Source organism: Gopherus evgoodei, chromosome 3, assembly GCF_007399415.2.
Source record: "Gopherus evgoodei ecotype Sinaloan lineage chromosome 3, rGopEvg1_v1.p, whole genome shotgun sequence".
In the NCBI taxonomy this organism is placed as follows: Eukaryota; Metazoa; Chordata; order Testudines; family Testudinidae; genus Gopherus; species Gopherus evgoodei.
Window position 1 is genome coordinate 65,588,786 of NC_044324.1, and position 26,557 is coordinate 65,615,342.

The 26,557-nt window shown below is 40.0% G+C and overlaps 1 protein-coding gene across 2 annotated transcripts in view; it reads left to right on the forward strand.

The window, feature by feature from the left end:
* The window catches only part of SMAP1 (small ArfGAP 1), a 221,060-nt gene that overhangs the window by 20,068 nt on the left and 174,435 nt on the right, over window positions 1-26,557 (forward strand). For both annotated transcript variants that reach the window (XM_030555691.1, XM_030555690.1), the window contains exons 2-4: window positions 10,997-11,130; window positions 20,280-20,365; window positions 23,215-23,290. In XM_030555691.1, the coding sequence (XP_030411551.1) occupies window positions 10,997-11,130; window positions 20,280-20,365; window positions 23,215-23,290 (296 nt within the window). The remainder of the gene's footprint in view (window positions 1-10,996; window positions 11,131-20,279; window positions 20,366-23,214; window positions 23,291-26,557) is intronic.

Here is a 26,557-nt window from a genome sequence, read left to right on the forward strand (position 1 = left end):
CCGTAGCAGCACGGGTCCACTGACTTTGTACACTTCTGCTGATATGGCATCTGACCCTGGGGCTTTGCCACTTGACAGCTAGTTGATGGCTTTCTTCACTTCGTCCTCTTCTGGTGAAGCATCCATGGAGTCATTGACTGCAACCTGAGGCATCTTATCGATAGCCTCATCATTGACGACTGAGGTGCAGTTGAGAACTGCTTCAAAATGTTCAGCCCATCTCTGGAGAATCTGTGTCTTCTCTGTAAGGAGCACAGTGCCATCAGAGTTCAGGAGGGAAAGCTCCCAGAAGACTGTGGATCATAGAGTGTGTTGAGGGCTTCATAGAACTGCTTATAGTTGTTCCTGTCCGCATATGCCTATATTTCATCTGCTTTGGCGCTCAGCCACATGTCCCGCGTTTTGTGCAGTCGGTTCTGTACTGTTCTGCGAGCGTTGATAAAGGCAGTCATCTTTGCTGCTGAGGATGGATAGTTTTGATATGCACGATGCAGGCAGTACTTCTCAGCAAGTGAGACCTGGATTTCTGTATCATTTTTGTCAAATCAGTATTGCTGCCTGCGTGTGGAGGGCCCCAATACCTTCGATGCAGCTCTATGGACAGTGTTGCGGAATCGCTCCCAGTCCTTCTCAGCGTCATCCTCAATACGAAGATCAGCAAGCTCGTTCTCTAGATCTTCTGCTAGATTTTCAGTGATGTGGCTGTTCTTCAGCTTCGACACGTTGATCCTTTTGAGAGCCTTACAGCCTTGTGGTCGTCTCTTCGGCATGATACGGAGCTTCATTTTGTATACTATGAGCCTGTGGTCCGTGCAACAGTCAGTGCCGCACGTAGCTTTTGTAACCCTGACATCTTGTCTGTCCCTTCTCCTGATGATGACATAATCGATCAGATGCCAGTGCTTGGAATGGAGATGCATCCACGAAGTCCTGTTTACGGGTAGGAAGGAGGAAGACTGTATTGGTGATCAGAAAGTCATGTGCTGCACAAGTTTTCAGCAGTAACAGGCCACTGCTGTTACACTTTCCCACTCCATTTTCCCCCAATGACTCCTTCCCAGGCTGTAGCATCGCATCCGACTCTTGCGTTAAAATCGCCAAGCAGGATCAGCTTGTCTGTGCAGTGCACTGATGATAGCAGAGCATTTAGTTCTTCGTAGAATTTATCTTTCACATCCTCTGGGTTGGTCATTTTGGGAGCATATGCGCTTATCAAAGTAGCTTGTTTTCCTTTTTGAAACGGAAATTGCATTGTCATGAGTCAGTCATTCACACCCTTGGGGGGACTGGCAATTTTCCGAACAAGATGATTCTTGATGGCGAAGCCAACTCCAGATGCACGACGCTCATCACTGACCTCTTTGATTAATCTGGTGCTGGAATGTCTGCAGAGTCAGACTGTATCTGTACTAAAAATGAATCAGTATAGTAATGTCAGGGGCATAATATTTTTGGCAATATTTCTGTGTTGGCAAAAGCTGTTATGTAGATGCAGGTATGGCAGCATAAAAGTGCTTTTGCCAGCATAGTTTATTTTGCTATAAGGTTTACTGGCTAAAGCATTCTTTTGCCTGTATAACTGGTCAGGTGTGGGAAAGGCTGACTTGATAAAAATAGATTTTGAGAAATTATGTATCAAAACAAGATTCTAGACAATAGCAGAGCCAATGCAAACGCTTCTTTCTCGGTTAACATAACCTGTATCACCTAGATAATCCTCAGTAAGAGATAAGAAGCAGATGACTGAAATCTAATCCATAGATAAAATGTTTTCCTCTCCCTTTCTGCATCATTTTCAAGAGCTACTACTCCGACCACAACCTGTGAATCTGCCTTCTGAATGTTAATATTGGTGGTATTTGCATATTTAGACTGAACGTTCTTCATGACTTCCAGTTTAAGGTGTGCCTTTCTGGAACAGACCCGAATGAGCACTAGTCTGTCAATTTTCAGAGCGTGGTGCAAACACCATCTTTTCTTATGTATCTGTGGTAACAGGGAAGGATGGGGAGGAAGAGCATCAAATTTTCAAGCATTCAGACACCTAGGATGGCAAGAACAGAGTTTGGTAGTTTTATGCTTCTCTTAAAATTACACTTTGCATACACATGCTACTGGAAGTAGTGCTGTATAAATACCTAAGTGACAGTTAAAAATGGTGCAAATATGTGGACCGGTCCGAAATAACTAAATTGCATCAATGTATATTAAAAGTTACCTAGTATTCTATTCTAGATTAGTGGTGCATAAGGAAGACAAGCCCATTTATGACTACAAGCACAAAAGGTTTTAAGAGGCAAATAAGTGAGATTAAAATTCAAATAGCTTTCTATCAAGAAAGTGAACACAAACATTACTCTAATGTGCATTTCTGCAATAAAATACCTGTCAGCTTTTCACAATTGTAGTAGCTGAATGTTCATAGCAAATAATTTAGACTTGAAATTTTTGATATTTCTGATCATGAAGCAAATGAGATGTGTATAACCTCTGATTAAAGTAACTGAAATGAGAAAAAGGGTGACTTGAACAATAGACTTCTGTTATCCTCAAATATGCTTTCATTGTTGAAATAAAAAGATCCTGATGTGTAGAATTTGGTGCTTGTATAACATAGGCTATTTGTTCAATAGTCCAAATTTAATTTAATTTTGAATATAATTCTGTTGGATAGTTAACCCACCTCACGCATACTTTGAATCTTCATGATTTCTAATTCAGATTTGTTTTGTTTTATTAAGACAAGTGAAGACTTATGTAAGTGATAAACTCTAAATTTTCTGATGAAATTAGTAGTTTACGTTTATGGTGTTTATGAATAGAAGTCACTCCTACAGATGAGGTATTTTGAATATAGTTTCTGATTTTGTTTGCCGTATGTGTTCTTTGTTTAAAGTATTTTCTTCTGTTGTTGCAAAATTTGGATTGAAAATATCAGTGACTATGTAATTAAGGTTTCAGAGTAGCAGCCATGTCAGTCTGTATCCGCAAAAAAAAGATGGCACCTTAGAGACTACCAAATTTATTTCAGCATAAGCTTTCATGGTCTACAGCTTACTTCTTCAGATGCATAGAATGGAACATACAGACAGAAGATATTTATATATACGGAGAACATGAAAAGGTGGAAGTGTACCCATACCAACTAAGAGGCCAATCAATTGAGGTGAGGAGCTATCAGCAGCAGGAGAAAAAAACCCGTTGAAGTGATAATTGAGATGACCATAGATGGTGCGAGGAGAACTTAACATGGGGAAATAGATTCAATTTGTGTAATGACCCAACCATTCCCAGCCTCTGTTTAAACCTAAGTTAATTGTATCTGATTTGCACGTTAATTCGAGTTCAGCAGTCTCTCTTTGGAGTCTGTGTTTGACTTTTTTTGTTGCAAAATGGCTACCTTCAGGTCTGTCACTGAGTGGTTAGAGAGGTGCAAGTGTTCTCCCACTGGTTTTTGACATCAGGAATCCTAACATGGGTTTGACTGCAAGAGGGATTTGGGGGGCAGGCTCTGGCCCAGCATGCACCGGGGGCAGGGCAGGCTGCCTGCCTGCCTGTCTGCATTGCCCCTGTGCCGCTCCAGGAAGTGGCTGGAATGTGAGGGAACAGGGGAACGGGGTGTGTGTGTTGCTGTTGCTTCAGGCACCGCTCCCAGCATCTCCCATTGGTCGGGAACGGGGAACTGCGGCCAATGGGAGCTGCTGGAGGTGGTGCCTGAAGCAACATCAACACGCACCCCTGCGCCCCTCCTCCCTCAGGTTCCGTGCGCTTCCCAGAGCGATGCAGGGCAGATAGGCAGGGAGGGAGCCTGCCCTGCCTCCAGTGCACGTTGGACTGGAGACGCTCTAGGTAAACGCTGAGGAAGGGCGAGGGGGCTGTGAGGACCTCGTGGGCCACAGAAAATAACCTTGCTGGACACATGCAGCCCGCGGGCCACGTGTTTGAGACCCCTGGTGTAGCTGCTTCCTTCTCCTCTCTTGTACTCTCAAAGATCCTGGCACCTATTCAGCATGGGAGAGACTGTCTACTTCTCTCATCTCCATTGCCTGATACCAGTGTTTCCCTAAGTGCCAAGTGGATCAGTTCCAGAGAGAGTTCTGCTGCACCTCAAGATGGAGCATGCTCAGGTTTGTTCTGTGGGCAGTGCATATACAGTCTTGGCAGCATGTAGGAGCTCTGTGAGGCACAAGCATTTGCAGTGCAGATAGAATATTTGGAGAATTTAGCTGCCAAACTTTAGCAAGTCTCGGAGCATGTGTGAACTGATGTTTTTAGAGGCTTGTAACTTAGCCAAACTTGGGTAATTTTTCATAGAGACAGCAGAAGGTACTTACCTTAGAGTGGGATGCTGTGATAGCCAAATTTCAAATCCTTTCTCTAAAGCATGGAGACACTTGAACTTTTCAGTGAAACGATTCTAAGAAGTTTTAACATGAGTAAAATGTGTTTTCCCCAATCTTGGTTTTGGAAGCAGCTGAACCATTTTAGGTGAAACTTTCCAAAAACATTCAGCATAACATGAAAAGTTTCAGCCCAGATGATAAAGTTCTGGACAAATTATAAACCAAGTGAAATTATTTAGAAGTGTTGTGGGCAACCTTAAAAATAGGTGGCACACCAGCTCTGCCTGTAATGTCTTAAGTTGTATTTATACCTTAGGCCAGGGGTCTCAAAGTCCCGGTGTGTGGGCCATCTGCAGCCCAAGAACCTCCCCCCTTTGGCCTGCGGAGAAGAAACATATGCAGCCATGCTGCCGGCAATGTCTGTTGCAGGTTCAACTCCCCACAGCTCTCATTGGCTGGGGGAGAGGGACAGAGATACCATTATTAGTCACCAACCAGAGTCAGTAGTTGCTGGGCAGAGTCAGCCATGGAGGCAGGGTCAGTTTTTCCCACAATGAATATAAACAAGTCAAAATACTGAGCACAACTATCTGATGCACACCTTGCTGCAATCCTGAAGGTTTCAATTGCTCAGTTACTGAGGCCAAACATGAACAAATTGACAGAGCTGAAGCATTGCCAGGTGTCCGGCAAACACTAAAAACTCTCTGGCAGGCAAAGATTTGTATAAATTTGTATGACAGCTTTATTTCTAAGAAATTAGAAATAAAAAATTCAGTGTAAACGTTTTCTGAACGTAATCTTCAGTGATACTATTTTCCTGCTGGGAGGATTTGAGGACTGGCACTGGCCCTAAGGTAAATTGAGTTTGGGATCCCTGCCTTAGGCCATGAAATAAGCTTTACCCTTTGAACTACTCCCTACAATTTTATTTGTAGGTATGTAATTAGCTGCATGCAATAACTTTTCATTAACTGCTGATTAAATATTCTAAGACATGATTTACTCACTTATAGACAGTCACATTTTCATAGGTTTAATGTGGGGCTGTGTTTGCCTTTATTATATTCCCATATGTTTTGAGTTGGTGAATTCCTCTGAACTGATATCTGCAAAGTATTTAGAAAACCAGTGTCTTCTAGCTGAATAGACGTCTTGCTGCACTGGCCTAGGGAGGTAATAGTATTTATCTAGCACTAATATTACAATATTTTAAATGTGGCATCTGGCTGTTTCCAATGCCAGAAAGAGATCAAGTTTAATTTTTTATAAAGTTGAGGGGATTGACTTTTATAAAGACCAAAAAAAACCTAAGGATTTGTAGTTAGCTGGAGTGTGAAGAGAGACCATTGAGTAATTTGAATTCTGTAAGAGTGATAAACCAAACTGTGGGTAACTCAGTAGTGATAGTGAATTACGTGTTCAGGTCTCTGCATACTTCTTCTTGTAGCCTGTGAGAAATATGCTCAAAGAATAAAGTCCTGCATTCAACCCCGAGCCTCCTTATTGCCCCCATCCACCCACCCTACAGCTATCCTCAGTTTCCTCCCATGACCAAAAGTTCATCATCCCAGAATGGATTGCTGGATAACTTGTGCAACGGTGTATCCTGTATCTTCCATTCTATTTGGCTCAAGGACCCAAAAAGGCTGAGACTTATTGTCCATGCTTTTTGTTCATTCCAAAGATCTGGCCTCTGTAATAGGTGGAGGTTTTCATATGCAGACTTGGTAAAATAGTCTTAAAGCTAGATTGCAAGGGGTCAGGGAAGTTTGGTTTCAAGATGTTTGTAAGATTCTTGATCTCAAAAGATGGTATTTTGAGAAAGCGTGTCACAGTTGCTTGAGAAAAGCTGGCATGCTTCATTTCCATAGAAAGTAATCGTTTCTACCAGAGTACCAGCTGAGTGGCAGAAGTCTAATTTACAGGTGTAAACTGAGTGAATTGTGGTCCGTGTAATGACTATTTCCTATGAAGGAAGCATTCGGCTTTTGTTAATGCTATACTGTTAGCTTTTAGCTGTTTCATGCCAAAGGAACATGAATACAGGTAGTCAATAATCTGGCAGATTTTTTTCCATAATTTGGCACTTAATCTATTTTATCTATTTGCTATCTTAATCACACTAGCGACTTGAGAAATACTCTCCCTTCTTGATTTGCTTTCCTTTACAGTCATCTGTACTATCGAAAGTCTAACCTTCTAGGGGGTGGTTGGAGGATTTATGTGGGCAGTATCACTTAATTTTAGTAATATTTTTAGACAGAGTTCTGCTCTATCTTACTCAAGTCTTTTGTATTCATGGATTCAGAGTTGTTTCTGCTTGCTTTAGGGCATATCTGCATGGACACTTACTGTGTGGCAAAGTAGGATGTTAATCTACCGTGCTCCAGTGTGGTGAGTCCTGTCTGTCTGTGTGGGCTCTGCTTCTGCACATGAGAAATTCCCTAGTGTGCATTGACTTACTGCAGTCACTGGGGAGCTTCTAGCATGCAGCAGCAAAGTGAATACACAGGAAATTAGTATGCCAGACTGGAGTACTGTAGATTTACACCCTAGTTTGCCAAGCAGTAAAATGTTCATGTAGATGTGCCCTTAGTGACCAAAATAAGCTCCTTATTCTTAGTTGTCCTGTAGAGTCAACACAGTTATGACAGCTAACTGGACAGTCTCTTCCATCTTGCACTCTACAAACAGAATTATCCACTAAGTTAGTTATGTCTCTGCACCCTATTAAAGACAGAGTGGTTGCAGAAGTGTTATAGGGGACCTAATTTGATAGCTCGTGATGTGTGAGATGGAAAGACCCTAGTATTGAAGCCCAGGTTGCATTTGATTTGAGTAGATGTAGTCACATATTTCTTGTCAATGTGCATGCGCCCAGCTCATTGAAGCCAGAGAATTTTGCCTGGCAGCACTCTTTCCCTACCTTGGCTATATAGGGTGGTGCCCACCCTGAGCGCAACCTCATTTTCTTCTTACTGCTATAGCCTAATCTTAGACTATGTATTAATTATATTGATTACTTAAGAATCCCCAGTTATCACTTGGAGGGTTGACAGTTTCTTGCCCCAAGATCAGGCCCAGTATTATTTAAATTATTATATAGTTGGGAACCCTGATGTGCACAGTTGCAATACTCGCAATATAAATACCCTTTTACATTTACAAATACAGTTTATTAATACATTGAAAAACAGGCTTTGGAGCTGTGCTCCAGCTCCTGGCAGAAACCTACAGCTCCGCAGCTGCTCCAGCTCCGGGGTCCGCTCCAAAGCCCTGTTCAAAGATTCAGATGGCAAGAGACTTATGGCTGAAGAAACACCTTTTGGAGCAGACCATAAGGCCTTTGTCTGATCAGTCACCTTCAGAACTAGCAAGTGATGCCACTCCATGTTCAGATTCTGCTGTTTTCCCGCAACAGGAAGAAAAATCATTCTCCTTCCTCTGGTGCATTGAGGAAGAGGTCCCATAAGAGTAATCAGGGCCACTCAAGGACTCGCAAGATGAGGGAGAGTCTTCCTAAGAGTGCTGATGGCACCATACTCCCTCTAGCACTCAGGATGGGGCAGGTCCATCTAACTGCTTCCCAGAACTGGGAAAATCAGTGAGAGCTCACACTGTTAACTCCAGTTCTGGCTATGGGGTGTCCTTTGAGACTGTACCAATGATATAGGTCCCAGTGCTGATTGTCTCCATGCTGGTGGCGTATCAGGTGGCTTCAGATCTGCTTTGCTTCTCAGTCCCTGATTCTCTGCTAGTTCAGGAGTTTTCTGGTACCATTGTTTCTACTGCTTCATCTTCCATTGTGCCCTTGGCACCTTCTGGCCATGTCGCAGAGGTGCTGGGTTCATTGGTGCTGCAACTCGCACTGTCCGTGGTGGAATTGAGGGAGACACTGGGCCCAGCAGTGAAGGCCCTCTTGGTGGTGGTGAGCTCTTTGAAACAGTCATTGCCTGGTCAGCAGATCCCATTGTCAAGCTTGGTACCATCCTTGGTGCCAGTTCCCTATTACTCTTTGACACTGATGCTTACCCTGTGTTGGGCTTTGGATGAATCAGAGCACTTGTTCTCCCTGTTGGGGCCAGCTGGCTCCCCCTTTGTCACTGGAGAATCTGTGGGACTCCTTGAGATCCAGATTGGGGTTGGCCATCCTTTCATTGTCACCAATAGGCACCAGAGACCATCCTCGGATCACCATCTGTACTAAGGTCAGCATAGATCCTGCAGTCAGGACAGAGGCACTTGGTCTGGTGCCTGCTAGCACCAATGATAAACCTATTTTCCCCAGTCCCTCCTTGGAATCCTTGGGATGCTTCTCGGTCTTTGAGGTCTCATTCACTGGCCCATTCTAGACAAGATCCCCTGTGCAACTGGTGACTCCTGTTCCCTGAACTAGCAGCTACATTGTTGGTGTAGCTAACTGCTGCTTTGTTCTCTCCAGACAGCTTGATGGTGCTGGCCTCCTTAATGCCCATGAACTTCAAGGCATATCAGGGTGGTGTAAGGCCACTTTCTTGGGCATCCAGGCTGAATTTCTTCAGGAGAACGCACACAAGCTGCTAGATATTCTCCAACTATCAGCTCAAGGGCTAGTAGCCCTCCCAAAAAATGAGGTTCTCTTGAAGCTGGCAAAGACCCTCTGGAATACTCCTGCTTTGCTGGTGCATGCAGAGAAGAGGTACTTCGTTCCCATACTGGATTTTGAGGGTTTCTGCTCCCAGTTGGCCCTTAAGTCTCTTGTGCTCTGTCATTAGCTACATTTAACCACAACAGGGAAGGTATACATCTATGCCTAAGGACAGAGTCCGAAAGTATGGACTTGGTGGGGAGGAAGAGTTTTATACTACCTCTTTCCTGTAGATGCACATCACTAACTAGCAGGCACTGCTATCTAAATACAACTTCGTTATTTGGGTGCCCACATCTAAGTTTGCAGACACAAAGTTTGCCTCCACGGAACACTTTGTCATTCTTTGCAGAAGGCTGCATGGTAGCCAAGACTTTTACCGTCAGCTCTAGATGTGGCAGATGCTTCAGCCAGAATTATGGCATCAGCTGTGACCATGAAGAGGGCCTTATGGCTGCAGAATTAGGGCATTGTGTCCAATGTGCAGCAGACCATTGATGAGTTGCCTGTTGATGGTAGGTTTTAGTTTCCAAAAAGATTGAGGTGTGAATCCTTTAAGGATTCCTGAGCTAGTTTGCATTGCTTGGAAGTTTATACTTTAGCTGTACAAAGACATCACTGCAGTGTTCAGCAGCAATACTGCTTGCAGTATTTCTTCGGCCAGGTCTCCTTTCCTGTAAGGCAGTTGAGACTACCCCAGGAGGGGGCATAGATCCCAGAGTCGAAAGCCCTCTGATTCTGGTTTTTAGCCAGCTTGCCCATCCTCCCTGGACATCCAGCAAGTGCTCATTTTGACTTGTGTGTCCAGTGATACTGAGGGGCAAGTCCAGAAAAGAAGTTCTCTCTCATGTTCTGTTCATGCTATGCTTATTCGATCGTCTAGGTTGTGCTAAACAGCAGAAAATCTTCATTGGCCCAACTCAAAGAATTGAGTTCATTGGGGCCTTGATAAACTCTATGAAGTTGAGTGTTTTTTTGCCAACCAACTGATTCCACACAATCCACCACATATGCTGGAGCTACCGTGTCAACCCTCAACCACAGCCCGAGTATTCCTGTGGTTGCTAGGCCCTAAGGCTGTGTGCACATCCGAGTCTGAGGTGGTTTCTGTTTCTTTTCATTTTGTAGAATGAAAATCTTGCTATCCAAAAATGTCAGTTCTTCAGTGCTTTTAATTACTAAACTACATTCTAGGTATATTTAGTTGTTACGTGAATGTCTTTAAATTTTTATGATACTATAAACAATACCTATAGATTTGTGTATTTAGATCATATCTAGTGGTCTGTTCATCTACTCCAGATATTTGTTCTATTTTACAACATTATTATTGTTGGATGTTTTGGTCAATATTCTTGTCTGGGTTAGTTTACACGTTTTTGAATAATCATTGCCCAGCAGAAGCAGCCCAAATACCACTGTCAACTTGAAGCAGAATGTGTGTCCATATGTAAGCCTGAACTGAAAAACTTGACTTGGAATGTTAATATATCTTTGCAGTGTGTTTGGTGTTTTAAACTAAACCACTAATCGAGATGATTGTTGTATACCCCATGAATCTGTGGCTGCTGCATTTGCTACTGATTACTCAGATATGGTAAAAATTGCAAAAACATTTCTTTAGAGGTTCGCACTGACACTTGCATCTAATGCACATCCAATGGGATTAATTTAAGTGCAAGCAACATCTTGCTGCTATTAATAAGTTCAGTTTTTACTGTGTGAAATTTCATGGAATTCCTGACTTGTGCTGTCTAAAAGGCTTTTCACATAAATTAGTTATAAAATGATAGACAATTGTAGGTAAAATTGCAACAGAGGAGGTGGAGAAAACCACTTACTTTTTCCAGGGATGATTTATAACCAGATATTGCTAACATAGAGACATCTGTCTACTTAAGGTGTATCTGTCAATCCTATTTCTCTTAACTACGTGTTAGAATGGTGCAGAAAATCAAATCTCCTTGTTATGTGGAATTTTTAAAAGAAATTACCAACTAATACTTTTTTTTTTGTGCCTTAGGTCCAAGATGGGCTTCTTGGAACACTGGTGTCTTTATTTGCATCAGATGTGCTGGAATACATCGAAATCTCGGGGTTCATATATCAAGGGTAAAATCTGTCAATTTGGACCAGTGGACACCAGAACAAATACAGGTAAAAGATCTCTTATAAATCAGATATTTGAACTGGAAGGACAGGTGTAAAAAGCCATATTATGTTCTGAGAGAGGAGGGGCCCTATATCTGCTTGCCTGGTACATGGGAACAAAATAACGGGAGTATCTCTTCTACAATCCTGCAGAAAACTCAGGATAGATAACACTGGTCTACAATTTTTGAAAAGTCTGCTTCACATATAAAATGTGCTATTATTATTATGTATTTTGATGTGCTGAATTCAAATATGACAAAACTGGCTACTGTTTCTAAGATATTTAAGTTTTTACATTTTATGTCTATGTATACTGTGTAGATAGTAGAGTTTTAATCATAAATTGTCAACCTAGGTCTTTTCATGTGTTTATGGGTGCTTTACATGATATTTCACCTGTCCTGTTTATGTAACACTTTAAAAATCAGCAAAAGGGTTATATAAATAAAAGTTATTATGAAACAAAAGGCAAAACTATTATGTATATAGTTTAGTCCTATTCAATGTCTACTTGGCGCTTCTTGGCTTGTCTCTTGTATTCATTAAATGGAGCATCTCTTGTCACTGTCCAGCAATAGTCTGCAAGCATTGATGGGCTCCATTTGCCCTGATAGCCTGGCAGGGCAGATTCCACTGCTGTAGTCTGGAGCCCAACAGCTCTGCCTTACTCTTGAGTAGTTCCAAATCCATGATAAGGTCATTCAGTTCACTTTGTGTTATGAGGTGTGGTTCTGAGGAGGAGGATGGGAGAAAAGGTGGGTCCTGTGACATGGATGGTTCAGGACCAGAAGTTTCATCCTCTTCCTCTTCTGACTCAAGTGAGAATGATTCTGGTGCATCAGGAACCGGCAGTCCTCCTCCGTGGGGTACTGGGCGTATAGCTGATGGAATGTTTGGATAATGCACAGTCCACTTTTTCTTCTTTGACACACCTTTCCCAACTGGAGGCACCATGCAGAAGTAACAATTGCTGGTATGATCTGTTGGCTCTCTCCAAATCATTGGCACTGCAAAAGGCATAGATTTCCTTTTCCTGTTCAATCCCTGGCGAAGATTTGTTGCCCAAGTGTTGCAGCATATGTGTGGGGCCCACCTCTTGTCCTGATCTCCAATTTTGCAGCCAAAATAAAGGTGATAGGCTTTCTTAACCATAGTGGTTATACTGCACTTTTGTGATGCAAAAGTCCCTTCACCACAAACATAGCAGAAGTTATCTGCACTGTTCACACAAGTACGAGGTATCTCTGCTCACTTTGGCTAAACAGAAATGTGTCCCTTTGCAAAATCAAACACTGACAAAGAAGAGAGCACGACACTGTATGATTTCTAGAGCTGATATAGGGCAATTTGTTCAGCAGAGTGATGTAAGCTTCCTTATGATTGCATCATCCATGACTTCTAGGAATAACATGATGCAATTCATAGCATGTATGATGCAATACCAGCTTCAGATTGCATAATTCATTGTTTTGCCTAAAAAGCAAGTACTGTCCAGATCCAGTCAAAGATGTATTTTAGTCATTTCTGGTTTAAATTGAGATCCCTTCCCTTTATAACTCACTTATCCTCCGCCATTCCCAAGTCAAGGGTCGTACATACTGACCCAATAGCATATCTGGAAAATAGAGCCAATCAACAATTTTAAGCATCATTTTCATTCTCAGTGACCCAGAATTAGTAAAGTTGGACTACATTTATTTCAGAAGCATTTTGGCTGTAGAGCAGTGTAAATACTCAAGTTTCAAGTGAAGTATATGCAGCTACTCATAGACTCTAGGACTAGAAAGGACCTCGAGAGGTCATAGAGTCCAGTCCCCTGCCCTCATGGCAGGACCAAGTACTGTCTAGACCATCCCTGATAGACATTTATCTAACCTACTCTTAAATATCTCCAGAGATGGAGATTCCACAACCTCACTAGGCAATTTATTCCAGTGTTTAACTACCCTGACAGTTAGGAACTTTTTCCTAATGTCCAACCTAAATCTCCCTTGCTGCAGTTTAAGCCCATTGCTTCTTGTTCTATCATTAGAGGCTAAGGTGAACAAGTTTTCTCCCTCCTCCTGATAACACCCTTTTAGATACCTGAAAACTGCTATCATGTCCCCTCTGTCTTCTCTTTTCCAAACTAAATAAACTCAATTCTTTCAGCCTTCCTTCATAGGTCATGTTCTCAAGACCTTTAATCATTCTTGTTTCTCTTCTCTGGACCCTCTCCAATTTCTCCACATCTTTCTTGAAATGCGGTGCCTAGAACTGGACATAATACTCCAGCTGAGGCCTAACCAGCACAGAGTAGAGCGGAAGAATGGCTTCTCGTGTCTTGTTTACAACACACCTGTTAATGCATCCCAGAATCACGTTTGCTTTTTTTGCAACAGTATTACACTGTTGACTCATATTTAGCTTGTGGTCCACTATGACCCCTAGATCTTTCTGCCATCCTCCTTTCTAGACAGTCTCTTCCCATTCTGTATGTGTGAAACTGATTGTTCCTTCCTAAGTGGAGCACTTTGCATTTGTCTTTATTGAACTTCATCCGGTTTACCTCAGACCATTTCTCCAATTTGTCCAGATGATTTTGAATTTTGACCCTGTCCTCCAAAGCAGTTGATCTAAATCACCAATTTAAATCATGATTTAAATGAGCAAGCCAAGAACCTTGATTTAAATAATCCATTCTAATCTTGTTTTCATTATTTTTTTTTATTTACTTTCCTAGAACAATTGACTGTCATTGGTTAGTAAACCTTTAAAACATGTTGATTTGCAACTAGATATAGTCTTTGCATTAGCTTTGGTACTTCCTTTTGTTGAGGAGGAGGATATACTGTATTTACACACCTTTAATTAAGCAGGTTAGCATACATTTATTCAAAGTCTTCATTTTTAACAAAAAAAAATGTGAATGATGCTTTACTGTTTTTTAAACTCGTGATTAGTTAAGCTGAATTTGGAAGGAAATTGGAATTCAATTAAATGACATTAGACAACCTTAATACAAAAAATGAACACCTATTCATCTTATTGTACCATTGTGTTGTCAAGGTCCCTATACAAGTACTCTCACCACAGTTGTAGTAGCTAATCTAAAAATGTCCGATTTTCATGTTGATGTTCAGTGCTACTTTGGATTGTGCATAACATCTATCTAGTGATATTATTCATGAGTTTTGGGAATTGGAGGAGGCATTTGTTATTTTAAACATCATGATATACAACCCTTTGTACTTCAATTATTCATTTGTTTAGGTACATAATTGAATGAGAATAGTACATTCAGTTGTATATTGGCAATCGTAGAGGCGCAAAAAAAATCGTAAAGTTCTGGGTTTTGTTTTACTTGTTTATCCACTTATAAATGTTTGGAATCCTGACTCATTTATTTACTTTTAAATACCAAAAATGATAGATTCGCATCATGGACTATGGAATTAAACGTTAGCATTTAAAAGTTGGAGTATTGGAAATTGAGCAACTTTGTCCCTCTTTTGTCAGTATGCAACTTAAGAGTATCATAAAGTAGAAAAGGGATGGCAGAAGAAATCTTAAATGATTAAAGATAGGTTTTAATAATTTAAACTCTCAATTTTTGATAAATTCTAAACAAGCCTTTGGAATATATAGATTAAATGAAATCATTAAATTCAAATATTGATAATTTTTTAGTGTCTTCTGACACAATACTGCTGAATTTACTTTTTTTATCAGAAGCATTTTGAAACTTTAAGATAGCAAGACTGAAACTTATCAAGTAAGCGTTCTCCTATACTTACTTTAGATAATGATACTTTAAATTTCTTTGAATAAAGAAATTAACATCCTATTAATCAGCATATGCTTAATAAAACACAAAAATTCAATCTCTCATGTGGTAGCTAAATTTTTTCCATATACCTTGTGCTCCACAACTGAATATTCATTTATTAATTAGAGGGATTGTTTTATCAGGTTCTTCAGAAACCCATTTGAGGCAGAACCAATCCCAATGAAAACATTTTGAGCCACAGTAGATTTACAGCTGAGTGATTTGCCAATTTCTTTAATAAATTTTATTAAACACTCCAGAAGTTGCTGTTATCTTTTCAAACATTCTGCATTCCATATCAAAGTACCATCCTTTTGGTAAATAGTTATTTTTAAAGAAGTGTGAATTGATTATGATGGTCTGTTATAAAGTATAATAATCCAGTGCTCATGTTGTTGTTTTGTGGTTACACTGTAATATGCTCACCTTTTGTGTGTGCCTGTTCTGAGCAGAACATGTTCAAAGATATTTGAAAATGCTGCATGTTCCCTCATCAGCATGTGGGCAGAAGAGCAAGCATAATTGGCATATACCTGTGACTGGGAGGAAATTCAGTTGGGTTTCTTGTAGGGTATTCCAATAAAATACTTAAATTGTATATTGTTTGTACAATATGTAGCACAACTGGGTCCTCGTGTATGACACATGCTCCTAGGTGCTAGTGCAGTATTGTATAATAATACAGCAGAAATTACAGGATGTTAAAAATTTGTTACTAAAAATTACATAATTGTGTCGACATTAACAGCATGCTAAATTTAATTAAGACTGTTGCTTTATAGTCACTTTGTTTCTATGTTTAAATTTGGCTGCAAAAGCAATCCTGGTGGCATGGATGACCCTAGGAGGACCACAATGGCTTACTTGTGTCAATGTGAGCAGAGTAAACCTTATAGTGGAGCACATTTCAGTAAGAGCAATGTGGAACTTAGGCCCATTTGAAAAGAAATGGGAAAGAATGCTGCTTCAAGATAAATGAGACTTACACATAAAATAAAATGCTACAGGTATCTGAAATTGTGTAGTTATAGTGCCACCCTCAGCTAGATCTAGATTTTCTTATTGGAAATATATTGTACCTACATATCTTTGTCATATTTTTAATAATAAAAAATTGAAGGGAGGAAGCCTGATTGTTTCATGCTCTTATAAATCTTTGATTTTTAAAATGACAGTCATCTTCAAATTCAGTCCATTTCAAAATAAGAGTTCAGCTTGGGGAATTACACGTTCTAAATTTCTGCTGCCAGCTCGAGTTTTAGAATTACTTTCTTCTATTCTTTTAAAATATTTCTCTCCCATTGTTCTATGAGACAAACGTAGGTAAATTGGGAGCTGAAAATACAGGGGATATTAAAATTGCACTTAAATGTGTGAAATAAGGAAGCTGAGAGAGACAGTTCTTCAAGTGGCCTCTGTGCATTCCTACTCTTGGGTTGTGCTGGTGGTGCATTTCTGATCGTGGAACGCTTCCTAGCACTGCCATTGGAATCTTTTCATGCCCCCCCCCCCCCCCCCCCGGTCTCATCTCACTGCTTCTGAACAGTCTGAGGACAAGGCTATAAAACAGGGTGTGGCACCCTGGCCATCTCAGTTCCTTACAGCCGTGGTTAAAGGCAGCCTGGAATATCTCCAAATCTGACCCACCCACTTCTTCAGTCAACAGTACCTTTAGTTAGTTCTTGTTTTTAGTTTAGTTCTTTATTTTATTGTTCAAAATACACCTCTGCCTTGATATAACGCTGTCCTTGGGAGTAAAAAAAAATCTTACTGCGTTATAGGTGAAACCGTGTTATATTGAACTTGATTTGATCCGCCAGAGCGTGCAGCCCTCCCCTCCCCCAGTGTGCTGCTTTACCGCATTATATCTGAATTTGTGTTATATCGGGTGGCGTTATATTGGGGTAGAGATGTATTACCGTGTTTAAAAAAAAGAGGGGGGGGAGGGGAGAAGACTCTTGTAGGTTCCACATCTTGGTGCAATCTCTCAGATCACGTGGCAGATTGAAAGGAAAGTGGCTAGGATTTAAGCAGGACCTTTTCCTGCTGTCTTTCGTGCCTCCAACACCTGTATGATGTGTGTAGCATACATAGGAGAAGGACATACTGTCTGTCTTGGTGCACAGTATGTATCTCCTTTTACTCCCCAAGCCTATAAAAAGTATTAAAACGAGACCCACGTGCTTCTGCTGGAGCATTCCCTAGTGACCTCAGATCCAGAAGACAGTCTTATTGCAAGAATCCATGAAGGGAGTAATCAAGGGGATAAAATAAAGAGCAACAGACACTCTCTTGTTCCTGTTTCCCCTCCAGGGAAAGGACAAAAAGCTGTGGAGTATTTTCAGATGTCCTCAGAACTGTCCCTTCCCTATACCAAAACTGAGTTCATTGAAGACATCTTTTCCCCTTCTCAGTTTTAAGGTTGCTTCAATCTCTAGTTTCACTGCTTCCAGTTGCATCAGAAGTGAGATTAGGTCGAGTACTGAGTCAGATAGGGAAGAGAGGTTACATTCCTACCTCTGTTCCATTCCACTGACAAGATGTGATAGAAAATCTGGTTCTAATTACTGGTGAGACTGAGAGTTTCTTCTTAGGGATGAGGGTTCTACTGGCCATCTCCTACATAATGAGAGAGAGAGAAAAAAGCGTTCTGCACATATATCCTGCTGCCACTGCGCGGATAAGGGGTGCAGCTGTCAGATGAGCAAATATTGTCTGGGTACGTTCTGCTATCTCTGACAGGGAAGGTAAACAATTAAGGCTTCCCAAAATATCTATCTTCTCCTCTTCCAGTCATGGCATCAAGGTATCGAACTTCCAAGCTGTGATATCTCATTATCAGTCCTGTCTTTGGGGGAAGGTGGCTCTTTCTTTCTGCTTAAGGACTTTGCTGGAGATGAAAGAAATCTAGCAAAGGTATTAATTACAGAGGAACAATTTGTTGTCATACAGTTGAGACACTTTCCATATGTCAGAATTTGCTGCCAGGGCGGTGGTGTCTCATACCATAAGGAGATATGCATGGCTCAGATCTTAAGATGTGTTCCCTGAAACTAGTGTGGGTAGAAGATCTCACTTTAAAGGAGATAGTTTGTGCTGAATAAACCATGTCCTCAAAGATGAAGGATACAATCTTACTGGCAGTATCACACGGTATTTAACTTTCTCCAAGGAGATGGTTTGGAGCTTCTGTCTCAACAACCGCAGGCAGCAGAATACTCCTTAAACTTTGTCCTCATATCTTAGCAGCAGCAATAACAGCTTGCTCCATAGCATCAACAAACAAGAAAAAGCTACAGGCCTCATCTCAAGAGCAGGTACACTACTTCATGCTCTTCTGTGCCAGGTCTTAGACAGTAGGCATGACCTGAGGAGTGAGAGCTACAGCTCATTCCACAATCAACTCTCCAACTTGCCTCCTTCCATTCCACCTTTTGAGTTCCACCCTTCTACTATTGCTAGAATATCATTAACAGAGAGAAGTGGAGCCTTGAGAAAGTGCAAGAAGTCTATTCAAGCACATTCCTCCTCCCTGTTTTTTCCTACTAAGGGACTCCTCTCACAAGCACCTACTAAGAACAGAAGTTCTATCCCTTTTGGAAGATGGGGCTATCGAGGAGGTACCAAAAAGTTCAGAGGGAAAGAGTGTTTTCTCAAAGTAGTTTCTGATCGTAAGGATGGATGGTGGAATGTGATCCATCTTAGAGCTCAAACTTGTTACTCTATCAGAAAGTTCATCTTCCTTGTGGTGACAATTGGGTCAACAATTTCTTCCTGATCTATCCAAGATTGATTTGTAGCTCTGGATCTCAAGGATGCATGTGTCCTTACATCGATCATATCTTCATATTATGAATATCTCCATTTCCATGATTTTTTTTTTTTTAAATCACTACCTTTACAGGGTCCTACTGTTTGGCCTTTCTGCTGCCCCTCGGGTATTTACAAAATGTCTCTTTGTCATGACAGCACGCTTAAGACTGCAAGATAATATATACTTCTGTTTGGGTTAATATCTAATAAAAACTTGATCTCAAAAGTCTGACCATCAATCTGGACTATGGTGTGCATTTTTTGGGGAAACTGGGTATCTGAATAAATTGGAAGAAATCACATCTTCTTATGCAGAAGCTCTCCTCCTTTGGCACAATTTTAGATTCTCTTCTGGAAGGAAAGCCCTTCCATCTTGGAAGTGTCACTCTGCTGTTACAAAACTTCAAGAGAATCCTAACGAGATAGTAATCTTCCTCAGTCTAGGACTCATTGCTTCAGTCCATATGCATGTCTCAAGATAGAAGTATTACAGCTAGCAAGAAATTACCAGACAAATCTAGACAACATATACCTAAAGCTTTCTCTTTCCCACTTCCTGTAGCTCCCATTGGCTGGGAATGGCAGGGAGCTCAGGGGCTCCATGCCTGCAGATGCTCCAAGTAAACAAAACAATGTATTAGATATTCAATGATTCCGTAGAGCAGGGGTCGGCAGTCTTTCAGAAGTGGAGTGCCAGGTCTTAATATATTTATGGTAATTTAAGGTTTCGCGTGCTAGTAATACATTTTACATTTACAGGGGCTGGCGGATGGAACCCCAGATTGGCAGCAGGCCGAGCGGACCTGCTGGCCGGGGTTCCATACATCCAGGCCGGCAGCAGGCTGAGCAGGGCTGCCGGCGGGGACACCAGGCTGGCAGCAGCGTGCCACAGGAAATCAGCTTGCATGCCGCAGATTGCCGGCCCCGCCATAGCGTTTAAAATCATCAAATTTTGGTGTAGATCCATTTATAAGCCGACCTCTGCTCTTTTTGTTGCGTCGCTCTTTTTTACCGAAAATATTCAGTTCTTGACAGAGTATATATGGTAATCTCCTTTTTCCTTTAATCTTTCACTTGCAATCTTAGAAGCTACTTTTGAAATACTAAAATAAAAATTTTCAGATAGAAGTGATTCTTTTTTAAAGCTCTGTCCACTTTAACTGTCTTAAGTGATTCCAGAGTAGCAAATCCCACAGGAAACATCTTATAATTCCCATTAATGTGCTGTCTTTTTAAAATGCTTTTTGTAATATCTTTCTGTTGCAGAAAACATGCAAAGCAGGGTTGTGTTTGTATAGACTAACACTTGAATAGACAAGTGGTAAAAACAGAACATTGCCTTCAAAGGAGTGAAGAGAACATGTATGAAACAAATGGATGGGATTAGGGGATTTAACCTCCAGTTCTTAATGTAGTGCACAAAAGTTTTTAATCCTCTCACTTATATGGTCAGAATAACAATGGAAATGTTTCCAAGACCCAAATTAGCAATGTACAATATAATAATTATTCTTCTACCACCTTTCTGTAGTGCATGCAGGATATGGGAAATACGAAGGCAAGGATACTCTATGAAGCTAATCTACCAGAGAATTTCCGAAGACCACAAACGGATCAGTATCCTTTTTCTGTCTTACTGTTTTCAAATTCAAGAAGCCTTAGTACAACCCAAGTGTTACATAACTAGATGAAGAATTTGATAGGTGTCAACTTATCATACCAGCCTTAATTTAAAGTTGATATTTTTTACATTTATTATTTTGCGGTGCCTAACTAGAGGCATTGGAAAATGGGAAATGGTTCAGCAAACCTCCCTTATGGTAAGAAACTTGACAAATGCATTTAGTTTTTTAAAGAGAGAGGTTAAGAACTGATGTGTTCATAGTTTATAAGTGTGTACGCAGGGAGAAGATTTCTGATTGAAAACTCATAGATGTTATGCCTTTGTCTTGAAGGTGTACTGCTGAGATGTACATCATTTGGTGCGGCTGGGAGCTGAACTGAATATGCGGTGAGCGATGAGGGACAAAGGAAGATGAAAATTGATAAATAGAAAACAGATTGAATTAGTTGGGTCTTGAAGCAAAATGGGAAATGGTGAATTTTGATAATGGTAGGGAGAATTGATTTGGAGTGAATGAAATGCTGAGTGAGTCAGGTGGATGAATGGTGACTAAGTAGGAAGGTAAGTACGAGTTGTATGGGGCTGAATAGTGAAGTGAATTGGGTATGGTGGTTTGATATGCATGGAAAAATATTTGTGAAGTGTTGGTGTGCCAAGGAGTGCTGGAGTGCATAACCAAGCTGGTGATGATTTTAATGGTGTGCTGGTTGTATTTTTGATAATTTTGGAAAGCTGACTTCATTACTAGTATTAATTCAGGTTGCTTTCAATCGGTTTTGCTGCCTTATCTTCAGTTCCAGGCCATCATGGGGCTAGTTCTAGCTGTGTATGTGGGCTTCCAGCCTTTATAAGCTCCCTCAGTTGTTAGAACCCTCGCTGATCCACAAGAATAGATCTGTACTGATATATCTCACGTATTGTATGTTATCTGGAAACAGAGTTTAAAAAGTATATGTTATGGAACAATAAAATGTTGTTCTGATTAGTCTTGTGTATGGAGCATGAAATGATTAGGCTATCAGAAAGCTTTCTGATTGCAAAAGCATTAAAGCCTTAGGCTTTGTCTTTCACTCTAAGCACATCGTAGGGAATATGTCTGAGTGTAGTTTGAGCCTGGGTAACTTTTATTTGGTCAAATGCTAAATGCGTTCCTTATTAGTAATAAACTTCTAAAGCAACTTTGATTTTTAGGTGAAAGGGCACTGGAGTTGGCCATGTACTCACTGTGAGCTTGGCCTCTCTCCAAGTCTCTTTTCCCTTGTCATGCTTATTGTCACAAGAAATGAGTGGAAATATGTGAAAGGATATTGATAATGGACCTTTATATTTAGCAAAGTGAGAATTGGCTTTATTCCATTAGATGGAAGTCTGTTGCCAACTCCTTTTCACATGTTCTGAAGAGGACATCTGTTTGTAGTCATCAGCGGATTTTGCAAGAAAACATCTACCTCGGTCTGGAGTCTTCTGCTATAACTTTGTATTGAGATACAAATTTATTGGTCCATAATGAGTTACAGCCAGCATGCTGGAATCTGTAACTGGACAAAAGTGATTCCTTAGTCAGGGCAAGTGGACCCTGAACTCTGCAAAAGACTCCATGCGGAAGGAGAAGGGGATCTCTCACACCAAAAATGACACGTGAAGTTGTATCCTGCTCTGTTCACTGTATTGGCCATCTCGAGAAGGAGAAGAGAGAGACTCTAACCATCAGGCAAGCCATGCCTGAAGTCTGTATACAGCTAAAAGAAAAAAGAGACTAATCACCTTCCTGCATGCAAAGTGAGTTCAAGTTATTTGCACCATCAGAACTACAGTAGATCTCAACTGAGATCTATCACATGAGTTAAAGATGACTACTGAATTCTCCAAGGTTCCACTCCCAGGTCAGTTATCTAATTTGTAAGAAGTTATTTTGGGTTAAAAGCATACTATTCCAAAGCTTCCGAGTGCTTGATTTTGGGTTACTTTCTCGCAGATGTAGAAATGATCAGAAAGATGCAGACACTGTATTATTGTGGTGGGGGAATAAGCTACATAAATAGGGTCTATCATAGGTTGTATGTTCAGGCAAACTTAAGATGGAACATCAAAATGGGAAGCTATAAAGAAATTCTCAGTTATACGTCTTTAAAGCAAAGGCAAGAGTTTCAGCTGCTGCTTTTAGTAGACTAGACTCTTAGCTCAGTTGATTAGGTTAAAAGAGAAGCATTCTTCCTTAACTTTCCTGTGAAGTATTGAAATAATTCTTGTTTTAACCTTTATAAATTGTTTTATTTGCTCACTGTAGTAACTGATGAGCCAGAGAAATTAACCATTGATCGAATTCCAGTTGCAACTTTAATTTGATCTTTGTATTATGTTATATTTTATTAGTTGAGGGAAATTCTAGCCTTACATATGTGTGATTCTTGTTGCAGGATTGTATGTTGTACGTTTTTGTGGGTGCTCACAACCTATTGCATAATATAAATAGAGTGAAAATGTTTTGATGGCAGGACACTGACTCACATCTATTTCGCATATCAATTTTTCATGTCGTGAAGTATGATTTCAAAGAAAGAAAATGAAGCTGTTAAGAGAAGTACATATGAAATCTAAGCATTAAGTAGCTGTGACTGAATTTTTGCTATTGATAAGTTCATTGAAAGTGATTGAGCATGTGCATAAGTAACCAAAGCAGTTCAGGTTTGGTTTTGTTTTCTCGCCTTTTGAAATAAAATTGCAAAAATGTTGGAGAATTAGAACCGAATGTCATTCTTTTAGTTTGAATATTCTTAATTAACCAGATTTTTGATTGATTTTTCTTCCTCTCACTGTGTTTTACTTAACTGCTTGTTTTCAGAGCTGTAGAATTTTTCATCAGGGATAAATATGAGAAAAAGAAGTACTATGACAAAAATGCAATCAGTGTCACTAGTGTAAGTATGCAATTCTTCCAATAATTCAGATAGTATTCTTTGTATTTTTCTTGCAGTTTTAAATTACCCTTGTAGAAATTTAAAATTGTCTATGTAAGTACTTATCAGAAGAGGTACCGGTGTGGTAGGAATACTAAATAGATGATAAAGACATGGACATACAATAGTGAACGTTCCTTTGGTCCGGAGCCATACAAGCTGACCTTCATTATCTGTGTGTGTTTAAAAAAAACAAAAAAACAAAAAACAAAAGAAACCCCAACAACCTGACAGACAGACAGACAACTTCCCTACCCCCACAAAAATCTAGAGATGAACAACTTGTGTGAGAGATAATTATTATATAGTTATGGTTGTTTCATAGTTTAGTTTTAACAGGAACTTTGAAGCTTTATTTTGTAAAAATTTTATTGAAGTGGCAAAAACCAAAACACAGAGTATGAACTTGGAGCAGTAGTGATTTTTTTTTCTTGGTGGTTTGATGGAAAATGAATTAACATTGAGAGAATAATAATTTAAAAATCACTACCTTGGGAGACACCTCCCTTCATGCCTCCACTCCCCTTCCAGTAGTCTCTTTTCTTTGTAGGCTAAAACACATGAGGAGAAATAGATCTTGCCAAATAACCCTGTAGTCTTAAGTTCCCTGAGTTGGGAAAGAGGAGACCAGGAGTTCAAATCTTACCTCCTAAGTGCAGTTTAAATTCTAGTACCATTCTCCCCTTGTTATTGACTACAATCATGAACCTCAACCTAAAAGACAGTTAGGGGAGAGCTGCTGAAGACTGAGTTTTTGAAATAAATTAGCAGAAAAATTATTCAAGATCACTACAGGCATAGAACCCAAGTCTCTAACATGACAATCCCTTGTCTCATCCATTGCACCACACTGCCTTCCCCTTCCAGAGCCCAAGATAAAATCCAGCAATGCTGGTCTCCAAAGGGACTAAGAATTACTTCTGTAGCTCATATAGTGTAGACCTAGGCTGGGGATATGAAGGCCAAAGGGAAGAATGTGATTGACCCAGTTAAAAGACCTTTTAAAACAATATTGGTACTTAACATTCCTGAGGTAGATGGTAAAGTAGGTTCTCAAATGCATGGAATGTGAGTGTCAGATGAGCTGCTCTTTTGAAATGGATATAAAAGCATATGAAGTCACTAGTAAGAATTTATTTATTTATTTTTAGGCGCATGAGAGTGTAAGTTTGAAGTTGGGCCATCTATTGGAGATGAAAGTGAAAGCCTTATAAAGCGTTGGTATGTTATCAACAGTGCTATAGGTGATATGAAGGGGGAAAACATATCCATTTCTTTCTCTCATGACTTATTTCCAAATTCTTAAGGTTTTAGGTAGATGGAGTTTGTCCTGCTGTAACCTTAAGGGTACTGTTGAGATAGAACAGAGATTGGCAACCTTTGGCACCTGGCGGACTGGGCCGGTTTGTTTACCTTCTGTGTTCACAGGTTCAGCTGATCGCATCTCCCACTGGCTGTGGTTTGCCCCTCCATCCTAGTCTGACCTTCTGTATAACACATGCCATGAAACGTCCCTGAAACAATTTATATAACACATTTTTTAAGAAAAACATCCCATCTTGATTTTAAAATCCCCAGTGATGGGGTATCCACCTTGACTTGTATTAAATTGTTCCAATGATTAATTACTCACTATTAAAAATTTACACCTTATTTCCAGTCTGACTTTGTGTAGATTCAACTTCAAGCCATTGGATGGTGTGATACCTTTCTTTGCTAGGTTGAAGAGCCCCTTATCAAGTATTTGTTTTCTGAGTTAGTAATTCTAGACTTTGATCAAGTCACCCCTGCATCTTTTCTTTGTTGATCCAGAGACTCAAGGAGTTCAGTCTGTCACTATAAGGCATGTTTTAGTCATTCTTGTGGCTCCTCTCTGACCTCTCTTCAATTAATCAACATCCTTTGAATTGTGGACATCAGAACTGGACACAGTATTCCAGCAGTGATTGCAGTGCTAAATAGAAAGGTAAAAGAGTCTCGCTACTCCTGCTGAAAATTTCCATATTTATACATCAAGGATTTGCAGTAGCCCTTTTGGCCACAGGATTGTACTTGGCACTCATTTGCAAATGATTGTCCACCATGACCATCAAGTCTTTTTTAAGTGTCACTGCTTCCTAGGATAGAGTCCCTCATCCTGCATATATGATCTGCATTCTTTGTTCCTAGTTGTATACATTTACATTTTCCTTATTAAAATACATATTGTTTGCTTGCCACTTGTTTACCAAGTGATACAGATGGCTCTGTATAAGTGACCTGTCCTCTTTATTATTTATCCCTCCCTCAATTTTTGTGTCCTTTGCAAATTTAATCAATGATTTTGTTTTCTTTTATCAGGTCACTGATAAAAAAATATTAAATGGCATAGGGCCAAGAACAGATCCCTGTGGGACCCTACTAGAAACATATCCACTCAGTGATTCCCCTTTAAAACTACATTTTGAAACATATCAGCTTTTAATCCATTTAATGTGTGCCTTTTTATTAATACTGTTAGGTTTTTTTTAATCAGAATACTGCATTTTCTTTTAAAGAACACAAATGTCTCATGATGATAAAACTTACCAGTCCAGCAAGGGTTTTGGGGAGACAAGTTCTGTTTTCATAACTTATTGCATAAACAGGGTAATAAGCAAAATAGTGTAAAGGGATAACTTAAAGGTTACTTAATGCTAAAATTTGTCCACATTTCCCCCCCCTTTAATGTATTTGTCAGCCATCTTGCTTTCATTTAGAATGTCTTTATTTCATTAGGGTGTGCATTTAAATTACAACTTCAGACTTGTTTCTTAAAAAGATTACACAACCATAATAAGCCTGAGGTAAGATTTACAGCCATAAACAAATTCATGTGCAATTGTGACTAAAAACTTGAACTTTTTAATTAGCATGTAAATTGGATTTTCTTATGGTATATAACAAAAGCATACTTTTCATATAGAGATTATACAAGTATAGTTGTTGCTACAATAGTGCTTTTTGAAATTGTTCAGCCTAAGAATATTAGTTTATTAAGAGACTATTTCTACAAGTACTGTATGTCAGTCAAGTGTCACCTGTCCTAGTACACCGCTTTCCTAGGTTTCCTTTTGGTATGTGCTCTATTCCTTGGATTTTTAAATACAATCTAGATATGACAGATGTGTTTGGAATAAATAATGAAAAGACTGATGTGAGCCCCAATTAAACAGTAAGTTATTGAACAAGTGTTACTGTCACATTCTG